This window comes from Grammomys surdaster, unplaced genomic scaffold (genome assembly GCF_004785775.1).
Source record: "Grammomys surdaster isolate TR1022 unplaced genomic scaffold, NIH_TR_1.0 193, whole genome shotgun sequence".
Lineage (NCBI taxonomy): Eukaryota > Metazoa > Chordata > Mammalia > Rodentia > Muridae > Grammomys > Grammomys surdaster.
The window spans coordinates 4,490,099-4,501,568 of record NW_021604638.1 but is presented as its reverse complement, the minus strand read 5'-3'; the positions used below and the strand labels follow the sequence as shown (position 1 = coordinate 4,501,568).

Here is an 11,470-nt window from a genome sequence, read left to right as displayed (position 1 = left end):
TGTGTGTATGTGTGTGTGCATGTGTGTATACATATGTATGTGTGTGTGTATGTGTGTGTGTAGGGTTAACTTGGTATGCTCACTCCACCCAGGCTCAAGGGAATAATCCAAATGGATAAAATCACTAGAAGAACACATAAGGAAAATCTTGCAATTCTGGACTTAAAGTTGTACATATGACATGAAACCTAGAAGTCATGAAAAGAGAGAGTGGAAAGTAAAAATTCCAAATGTTTGTAAGAACCGTCACCAGGCAGGCTGTGGTGACAGGTGCCCAGGCATTGTTGATGAAGTGAAATTAATTCAGTTGGGATGGAGGGTAAGTTGGTTATTGCTTACCAAAATAAATACATCAAGAGAAAAAAATAGCCTAGCAATTCCATTTCTAAGAGTTTTATTCTAAACCTAACACCACGCAGGCCAAATGATAAACAGAAGAAGCTTGCTGTAGGGAGAGTGACAAGAAAGTTGGGGAGACAGACAGAGGTCATGTGTAGGTCATGGCTAAATGCATCATTGTATGTCTATCTATTCAATAGAACACTTCACAGGCATGACAAATGAGGAAGTGCTTTATGTGCAGACAAAGAAAATATTAACTAAATAAAAAGCATGGATCAATGTATATACTATCTTCCTATTTCTGGAAGACAGAAAAAAAATTCAGATTTTACTTCTGTCCAAAGAAACATTATTAAAATGCACTAAAATGTGAAGGGCAAATATTTACTCAGTGGCATGACAAACAAACGTATCAGTTGTAATTTCTCATTTTGAGCCAGGTGAGTGCAATACTGGGTTGGCTGGTTTTAACTGTCAACTTGATGCAGTGGTGAATTGCCTGGGAATAGAATCTTAACAAGGAACTGTCTAGTTCTAGATGACCTTTGGGCGTGTCTGTGGGGGATTATTTTGATGGTTGATTGATGTAGGAATACATGGCTCCATGTTGGTGGCACCATTCCCTACGCCGAGCCCTGGACCGTTTAAGACTAGAGAACTCTCTTAAATCAGTAACTAGCTGACTGAGTTTGAGCCCAGACTTCCTGAAACTCAGAATTGTGAACTGCAATAAAACCTTTTTCTCCTAAGTTGCTTTTTTTTTGGTCAGAATATTTTAGTGCAGCAACAGAAATACAACCAGGGCAGTCTATAAAATGCAAAGGTTAAATAACTTCGGTAACTACAGAAAGCATAATAATTATCTCTCGGGTCGAAGTAAATGGGGCTGGAGGTCGGTTCCAGCTGTTGGGTCACCAGTTTCCAGCTCAATCTTGCTGTGTGCTAGGACAGTCTTCGTCCTTAACCTCAACTGTGTCTTCACTACAATTAATTCTACTAGTAAGGTTCCCAGGACACTCTAGAAGTGTTCTTCAGGAAATGCTCAGAAATTCCTTTTAAGCAAACAGGTGTAGGTAATTATTCCCTGTGCCAGGAACCTATCCGTTTTCTTCCCTGTCTGTTGGCTTCGAAGAGCAAACAGGAAGGAGCCCTGAATAAGCCATCCTAATTTATTTGCTCGGTTGAGAGCTGTCTCTGCCTCACTGGAGCTAGGTTTCCCAAGAGGAAGCCCGTCTGGGATTCCCTACGCCCTCCCTCTGGCAAGTGCCAATCAATCCTCTGCCTCCTCGACAGCGGAATCTTGGGAAAAGGACCACTGGTAGCCAAAAGCTTTACTAGAGCTGACGTTATTTTGAATTTTTAGAACAAGAACCAGGGCTGAGAACGCAGGGGCTGGAGGATGGGCAGAAAGAGCAATCGGCTCCTTTCCATTCTTTCAACCTCTTAGAAATCAGAGTGGGTGCTGCCTGGGATCAAAGGAAAGCTAGGAATCCGGCGGCGCTCCTCTCCCCCGGGGATACTACAACAGTGCTGAGGGTTTCCTCTGCTAGGCAACAGGCCTCTCTTATTCCCTCTTCTCCCCAGAGCAGAGGCACCTACATGGAGCCATAGATTCAGGAAGAAAAAGACGTTTGATTCATTCTAGGACATACAGCTCAGACTCACGATGGCTCAGTGGATATAAGTTTTTCCTACTCGTTTACTCCTCTATATTTTCTCTTACTATTTTTTTTAAATAAAAAAGTAAATTAACAAGCAGGAAGAAGATACTAATATAATTTTGTGCGTCTCATTGGTAGATTGTTATTGTGATTCCCGCCCACTCCTCCAAACACACACATATAACCACAAAGCTCAGAGTTACTAAGGAAATCAAAGATGTATTATCAATGTGGGGGTTTGTTTTTTTTTTGGGGGGGGGAGATTGCTTTTATTTTTTCCTACGATTCCTATCTCGATGCACACCAGCTAATAAAAATGCATTCTCATGTTTTAAACCCAGGGCGGGACTGGGAAAGAATGCAATTGAAGCAATCCAGGAAATGTTAATCAGGAAAGGGCGCCAAAAGCTGCCGCTGTCGCACAGTGCTGGTGACAGGTTTGTTTGAAAAGCCAGCGTTGTTTCAGAGCAAGGAATTGCCACTCAAGGTCTGGATCGCTGAGTCTGGGAACTGGGGAGAGAGAAAATCATCTCGTGTGGGCTCCACTGCGATCAGCTAGGGGTGGATACAGATGTGCTCCGCAAGGGAGGGTTGAAGATGGCCAGCGAGACTCGGGATGTTCTGGTCCCACAGCGCCACCTACTGGACGAACAGGGGAAATGTTGGCTGTGTTTCTGTTTTGTTTTGTGTTTTTCTTGTGTGAAAGACAAACCAGGCTTGGCAGCTCGCACCAGTAATCTCAGCACTAGAGAGGCAGATGCGGGAGTATTGCCTCTAGCTTGGGGCCAATTTAGGCTATATTGCAATGGTATTTCTCAATCTCCTCCCAAATTTTAAAAAACACACACCTAAAAATAGTAAGAGAAAATATAGAGGAATAAACGAACGGGGCATCCACTGAGCCATCATGGAAAAGAAATCACCACTAATAATTTCAATATTTTTCACTCCCCTTTCGCTGTGGACGAGTGGGTGCATGAGGATGTGGTGGCGAGTTATGGCCTAGTGAGTTTTTATCAGTTCTCAACTTTCCTCCTGCAAACGATGCTAGAATTAAAATAAAATAATAAAATAAAATAAAATAAAATAAAATAAAATAAAATCCTTGTGCTGGGGATTGGGGGTTGATCACTCAAATGTAGAGTACTTGTCTAGCATACACAAATCCTGAGATTCCATAAGCAGAAAGTAAATAATGTTATGTATACAATGTCTTCTAATGCCTCATTAAATAATTATAAACTGGGTTATTTGAAAGGCAAGTGTGCTTGAAAAAAATTTTTTTTAAAGTTTGTGTTGTCACCACATAGAGTTGAAACAAGCTCCCTAGAGATAGCCATGTTCCTAACTGGGAAATGATCAGACTTCAAATGGAAACCAAACAAGTCTTTTTTTTTTTTTTTTTTATTTTTGTTTTTTTATACAGGGTTTCTCTGTATAGCCCTGGCTGTCCTGGAACTCACTCTGTAGACCAGGCTGGCCTCGAACTCAGAAATCCACCTGCCTCTGCCTCCCAAGTGCTGGGATTAAAGGCATGCACCACCACTGCCCGGCTCCAAACAAGTCTTAAAATATAAGAATCTAAGGGCTGGAGAGAGAATGGCTCAGCAGGAGTCTTTAGCACCCACACAGCAGCTCACAAACTACAGTGTCAAGGATCTGACGCCCTCTTCCGGCTCTGAGGATAATGCATGCACATAGTACACATACAAAACACCCAGACAAGTACACACACACACACACACACACACACACACGCACACGCGTATATATATATTTGTTTGTTCCCTCTCCTCTGTCAATATATATTATACATATATATATACACATTTATATATATATTATGCACATACACACACATATATACACATACACATTTATATGTGTGTGTTTCCACTCTTCTCTGCCTTGTCTTCTGAGAGAGATCTAAGAATTTCTACTAAGAACTGCTTGGTGTTACACAAAGAAAGAAACACACACACACATATACACACACACACACACACACACACACATACACACACAGTCTTTTTAGATAACATTTTCCAAATTCTCCTTCCAGTAATTGTAATCTATTTCCTATCCCAATTTATCCATGGATTTTGTTGTTGTTTGTTTGTTTGTTGTTGGGTCTTATTTGTTTAGTTTAATTTTGCTTTCGAGACCCAGTCTTCTGTAGTACAGGCTGGCCTCCTGCTCACTGTGTAGCAGAGGATGACCTTGAACACCTGATTCTCCTGCCTTCACCTCCCAAGTGCTGGGATTACAGACATGCACCACCACATCCGGTTTATTTTCTTGTCTTCTCATCAGGTGAGTGTTTCTGAATGTAAGGCTGCAAAGGCGGGCAGAGAGTGAAGACAGCAAGCTTGCTCTTCAGACTCAAGTGACCTGGGGGCTCAGGGTTGGGATCCCTCAAGAAAGTCTACTGGGGCCTTCGAGAGGGCTCAGCAAGTCCAAGGGCATTGCTGCCATGCCTGATGACTAGAGATTGAATTCAGGGCCCTACATGGTGGAAAGAGAGAGTCAATTCCCACAGGTTGTCCTCTGACCTACATGTGTGCACGGACTCATGCTGATAAACGAACCAACAAAATAAATGTAATAAAAAGTTTTTGGGGGGGTTGAAGACAGTTATTGATGCGATCACACTAGAACTACAAATGCCAGCCATCTTTCTCTTCTCGTACAAGGTTCCTGTTTAAATAAGTGCTGCAGAACTTGAATAAATTCATAAGCAAAAAGAAGCATCTCTAGTTCTTAAGGAACCAAAGGACCATTCCTGGCAATGACTGCTCCTCCTCGTGTCCACCACAGAGATACCCCTGGGAGGACCGTGAGAGAAACAGACACCCAGTGTTTTCTTTTATAAGCAGTAAAAGCAGATTTCTATTATAGGATCGTTTTGAGCACGTGCAACGAGACCTATTAAATGTTTATCTTAGAACCCTGGTTCAGTTGGGGAGAGAGGGAAAAAAAAAAAGCCCCGTCCCTGCCAACCAGTTGGTTTGTGTGAATCACAGCTCAGTCAGCTTCCAGGCCTATCATTTATCTTTTCTTTGGCCTATGTGGTAAATGCCCTACTTGTCCGTGAATTCTCGCCTTGTTTTAATGATGCTATGGTCTGAATGTAGTTTTATAAGCCACACAGATAAGATTGTCATTCTGAAAACACAGATTTGTGTGTTCCCTCCCCCAGGAGGAGATTGGGGGGGGAGGGAGTTACCTCTGTCCTGACTCACATCTTGGTGGGATTGTGGCTGGAATTCCAAACCCAGCTAGGACCCCCGCAGTGGTAGTGAGGGCAGAGGCACAGAACTGTGGGGGATGGGAGAGGGGGAGCGATAGCTGACTTGGCAAAATCCAAGGCTTGATTTCTTAATTCTGAATCGATGCATCCACCGTTCAACTTTGCATCGTGGGGGTATTAGCTCCAAGAGAATGTTATTGATTGGGAAGTTTTATTCATGTTATTTCTGAGGGCTGTATTTTCTCACTATACCAAAAAAAGGGGGGGTTTCCCCCAAAACACAGAAGAAACACAGAAGTAGGCCACAGAGGCTGGATGAAAAACTTTTATGAATCAGAGGGCTATTTTTTTTTTTTGGCTGTTCAGTTTTTAAAAATCCTTGTGCATGATACACATTCAAATTTCCACGTTTGGAGGCTGAAGGTGAAATGGCTATCTTGTATTATGTAAAAAAAATGTTGGACACACACAGTACAGGATGGACACTCAATATTTCAAATTTCAGCGATATTGCCAACCGAAACATGGAAATTTGTAGTGTAACCCAGCTTAAAGCACACGAGTTTCCTTGGCAAGTGTAATCAAGAGAGGTCTCTTATCCAGGAAGAAACATGTGTTATAATTGAGAGTGGGGTTTTAAAACTTTGAAAGACCGTTTTAACTGCAAACATCTCTGGGCTGTACGACATATGTACTTCCTGTGTTTCAAAACCCAGATTGCGTCTCGATGCCAGTTTCATCTGGGAACTGACTGCCATTAAATCTAGCTGCTGTCTCCAAGGGTGTCCCTCACCCCTGCCCAACAGAGGAGGCAGACTCACAAAGTTGCACTTCAAAACTTCTCACCACCTAGTTCTTTAAAGAGTGGATGAGCACGCAGGTGTGTGTGTGTGTGTGTGTGTGTGTGTGTGTGACTAAACGCTGGTGACTTCAGGTTTGATTTGTTTAATTAAGAAGGAGGATTTGGCTGAGTTACTAGGTAACCGTGCAAAGAAGGGCAGAGCATAGCTTTTTATTCTCTCTCTATAAATAACTCATTTTTTCCCTTAAATCAGCTGCTGGACTGGATTTGGAGCCCAGACACCTTAAAAGCTGTTAAAGAAGCTTGACACCTCTGAACGGCCCTCAACACTCATGGGCAGTGAAGCAAACCCAGCCAGAGGTTCTCTACACTGGTAAAATTTGTAAACAGTTGTCTGGACTCTTCATGATTGTTGGTGACCAGTTCATAGCCCCAAGAAGAGCAGCTTAGGGCTTATTCGTAGAATAGGATGCTCTCAGCATCGAGGCTGACAGCATGGGTCCAGACCTCTCCTCACACGCTGCTGCTCACTGGACTGTACGGCAAGCTAGTTCAGTCTGGGAGCAGACACGGGAAATAACCTTTGAAAATAAACTCCAAGTCCAAATTTATGGGCATAGAAAAATATTGGTAGCAAGAGGCTTCGGTATATTAGTCTTACTGTCTTTTTACAGTTTCAACTGTCTGGAAATTTTGGCTGGATTCTACTAGTCACGGTATGATTAATTCTTTTTTTTTTTTCCCTTGGAGATAGGGTCCCATGTAGCTCAGGCTGGCCTTAAGTAGCTAAGGATGACCTTGAACTTCAGATTTTCTTGTTTCTACCTCCCAAGTGCTGGGCTTACAAACCTGAACCTCCATCCCTGGGCTATGTGAGCACTGGAGATCAAACCCAGGGCTTTAGGGCTGCTGGGCAAACATTCACCGTCTACATTCCCAGCCTGGTGTTGGGGCTTGGTAAAATCATTTTTCTCCCCCGTGCCTTTCTTTCTGGGCTCATAAACATATGCCCTGTGCCCTGGGCTTGGATTAGGAGGGAAGATTCATCTCTGTGTAAATCACCTACCACCTCTTCAAGGTTTGCAGAGGTTTTGTTCTTCTGATGTTTCTGCCTACACAAACATAGAAGAGGCTTACCTTGTCTAGGACCTTCGGTGACTGTAGGGTGATGTGTAATGGTCTCACCCAACAGCACCCCCCACAGAAGCAGCCATTGGAGAGGAAGCTGGTAGCCTTCTACCCACTTACCTCTCCTGCAGAGACACCATGGGGATTCCCTGGCACCGCAGGGGCCTCTGTGGCCTGTTCTTGGTCTTCGGAGCCCTTAGCTTCTTCAGACTGGCTGTCAACTGGCACACTTTCTCTTCCCTTGTCCAGTTTAAAGAATCTGTTCAAAAAGCTGAAATCCTTGGGCCTGGGCAGGGCTTCTGCCTGGGACTCAGGTGGTGAGGGTGCCAGCGGGCCGGTGGCAGGGAGGGTCTGCTGCTTGGCCTCAGTGCACTCTGGGGTTTTATCTGGAGCCTGCTCTGGTGCAGCTGCCACCGGAAGTGCCCCGTGCTCACTTGGGTCTTTGTTCGCAGGCGCTGCCCTCCCCGATGCAGCCGATGAATCCGTGCCTTGGTCTCCGGGACGTCCTGGTACAGGCCGAGAGAGTGTCAAGAAAAAATGGGATCTAGCAGCTGGTGCCTTGGGCTTGGCTTCTTTCCCAAGATTCTTTCCGCTGGCATCGGCCACAGCACGGACCTCCATTGTCTTGGGGGAAGAAGTAGCCACATTATCCTTCGAGCTGCTTATCCCCAAGTCGACTGTAAACACAAACATAAACAGTGGTCATTCAACAAGCCAGGAAATTCAAGGGTGAATAATGGACTCCAACTTTTGATACACAACGTCCCTTCCGCAGACTGGGGCCGCCTTGTTCCTTGCTGTCAGCCCAGTAGTCATCTCCTGACCCTGCTCTTCTGGAAGAGAGACCCTCCGAGGGTGATGAGGCAGAAAGACAATGACTGGGAAGTCACTACCTGCCAGGCACCATGTGAGTGACACCCAGGGAAGTGAGTTACTTCCCTGGAACCCAGAGAAGTGTATACTTAAAATTGTCCAATAGAGATCACAGTGTGTTTATTAGAACGTGGGCTCTGGAGTTGGGAGCGCTCTCAATCCAGCCATCCCGCGATCCCAGGATCTCCTAAACGTCTGGGCTTGAGCCCATTCTTTATCGTGGGATTGTGACTGTGTATTATGTCTAGCAGCCCCCGCGGCCCCAACCTCTTGAATGTCCCTCACACCCCGATGCTGTGCTAATCAAACACATCTTATAAATGTCCCCTCAGAGAGAAAAAGCACTCATATTTGAGGACCACTGAGGGAGATGCTCTCTGGCAGGGAGTGGTGGCCCATGCCTTTAATCCCAGCACTATGGAGACAGAGGCAGGCGGATCTCTATGAGTTCCAGAGCAACACAGCGAGACCTTGTCTCCAACACACACACACACACACTTTTTTTTTAATCCAAGAGATTTAATTTTTCTCTGCCTTTATTCTTCGGTAAATATGAAGAAACAGTAGACCATCCTTCACCATTTAGGAGGTGACACTAGTTACATTAATATGTTTAAAGTATATGGAAAAGTGGCTGAGATATCCTGACTGCTCAGTACACAGCATGACACTTCACTGTTAGCCACCTCCCCTCCAGTCTGCAGGGAGAGGGCCAGACAGAAGGTAACTCCCGAGTTCATGCTCTGTCTGTCGTAATGTAAGACATCTGTGAGCATAGAATCTGGGGAATATGGAAGACTAAAGCTGGGATACTCAGAAAGTTGATACTCTGTAGCCTTGGAGAGCAGGTGTGTCTTTAGACAGGAAGGCTGGGACAGCATTACAGACATGGCCATCTCCTGTATTCTATGTGTGTAGGTGGCAGCTTCCCAACGTCCTGGGAGCCACACTCCCAAACACCCATCACTTCCTGCTTCGGATCAATTAAATTGCCTTTTTTTTTTTTTTTAAAGGCCCTTCGGTAGCAAAGCGGTGGGGAAGAACTTGGGAATCATACTGACAAGCTTTGGGGTCCTGAGAAAAGTCCTACCAAGCTTGAGTTTCCCTGGGGTCCTGGGAAAAGTCCTACCAAGCTTGAGTTTTTCTCATTTATAAAATGGGAGTGTTGGTCTGGGCAGATGGATCATGCAGTAATGCCCTTGTCTTGAAAGCATCAGGACCCAAGGTCTATCCCCGGAACCCATGTAGAAAAAGCTGGGAGTCGTGGTCACACCTCTAATTCCAGCCCTGGGGAGATGGAGTCAGGGAGATTCTTGGGGCCCACTGTCTAGCCAGCCTAACCTGACTGGCGAGTTCCAGGCTGGTGAGACATTGAGAAAAAAACCGCATCTCATTTAAAAGAACGAAATGTGTATAACGGCTGAAGAGCAACACTTGAGGTTATCCTCCGGCCTTCGCCTCACACGTCTATGAGTGCACATGCACCTGAACCCGTATGAACATCTGCATACATGTAAGCATGTGTGCGTGCACACAGGTAAACACAGGGAACAGAACTGCTCTCTGGTATGTGTCCTGATGCTTCAGGGGAAACTCACCCGGGGCCTGGCCTGATGCTGTCTCTCCCCTTCCCCCAGCAGGAACTTAGTGACTGACAGATATTACGACAATCCAGAAGACTTCTCCCCATCCTTGCCAACACTGCCTTTTGTTTAGTATACATTTAGACAGGCACATCTTGGTATCTGTTTGCAAGAAGTCAAGGATCGGGAAAAAGCAGGGAGAGGATCTGAGGGTTCTTTGTTCTGGTTCCATTACACGTTAACATGGGATGATCAACACATGCCCGTACATACATGCATCCATCCACGGCTGCTGTGCCAAACTCTAATATCTTACAGTGTCTGGAGTCAGGAACGCACCTATGAGGAGAGCATCTTCACCATGGGTGTGGCCCAGGTCAGAGAGAGAGAGGAAACACTGACCAAGAGGGAGATGCTGAGATTGAAAACAGGGAGAGAGGCCTTTGTAACCCCCTGAGAACATGGATGGGTTTTACCCTTCACCTCCTGGCTGGATACCAAAGGAGCTAAAAGGTCTTTACAGCCAGAGGAAAACAAGATGCTTTCCACTGGGAAAAGAAAAGTGCTAGGATTTTGCGTTGAAAAGGCTTGATACCCAGTATGACCTAACACAAGGTATAAAGCCCACAGCAGAAAGAAAGCGATGTGCTTGTTGTCCGAGATCAGGTAAAGCCACTCAATGGCTCATAAGAACTCCAGGTTCGGAGTGAGTTCACTTCCTGGCAGCTGAAACTCTCCGCTGGAAGCTGGGTGGTTCACATTGATGGCAGTGTTATCAGGATCAGCTTGGGCTCTGGAAGCCCCAAGAAGCTCCGCTTGGCTAACCATCCTCAGCAGCTTGACTAAAGGACAGCAGAGTGTGAAGAGCAGACACTGGAGATTTAGTCAACATAGTCACACTGGGAAGTGAGCCGATAAAGAAGTGCATTGCCGCTCACCCGTCCCCAGTCCATCCTCGGGTTCAACCTCTTACGATCACTAGTGTCTATTGTATAAAACTGGCACCTGTATGTTTGCAGTTGTTATATCTTCTTGGTGAATTGGTTTGCTCCTTTATTATTATGCCATGGTCTTTTAAATCTCTTCTGACTATTTTTGGTTCAAAATCGACTTTAACAGTTACCAGATTATCTATGTATCTTTGTTTTTCTTGTTCCCATTTGCTGTATAAACAGTTTTTAAAATTTTTTTTATATTATTATTATTTTATTGTTATTATTTTATCCTTGGCCTCGGTCCATAGGAGTCTTTACTAGCACAATGTGCTTCTTAGAACGCAGTTGGTTCTAGCTTTTGTAAGCTAGCCAGTCTCTTTATGGATGGATAGAGACCATTCATCCTTGTGATTATTGTTAACCTTATTTCCCAACTCTACATTTTTTTCTTCTGCCTGGTGGAATCTATAATCGATTCTTTTCACTGTATGCATTTTTTTAAAAAATATGATTCACTGAGTTTTTTTATTTCCAGCATTCCTATTTTTTTGAAAAATAAAAACCCCAATTCCTTCGCTGATGTTTTCCTAGGTCCCTGATGCTTTCATCCGTTTTGCTAACTGTCCCTCTGTGCTGCTGACTCTCCTCTCCTGGGCTGGGTTTGAATTCAGCTGCTTATTTGTGTTGTCTTCAGGCCCTCAGTCATCTTTAAAGGAAAGCCTCGGAAAGCTTCCGGGCATCTTAACCCTCATCAGGTTCTTTGAACTTGGGAGTCAGGAACGCTGACTTTTGTAAAACTTGTGCTGCTTTTCTTTTAACAGTATTTTTCTTTTTCTTTCTTTCTTTCTTTCTTTCTTTCTTTCTTTCTTTCTTTCTTTTTTTTTTTTTTTTTTTTT

General features: G+C 44.4%; 1 protein-coding gene across 2 annotated transcripts in view; it reads right to left on the bottom strand.

Moving 5' to 3' along the window:
- The window catches only part of Bcas1 (breast carcinoma amplified sequence 1), an 80,900-nt gene that overhangs the window by 52,024 nt on the left and 17,406 nt on the right, over nucleotides 1–11,470 (bottom strand). For both annotated transcript variants that reach the window (XM_028769719.1, XM_028769718.1), the window contains one exon: nucleotides 7,304–7,860. In XM_028769719.1, the coding sequence (XP_028625552.1) occupies nucleotides 7,304–7,860 (557 nt within the window). The remainder of the gene's footprint in view (nucleotides 1–7,303; nucleotides 7,861–11,470) is intronic.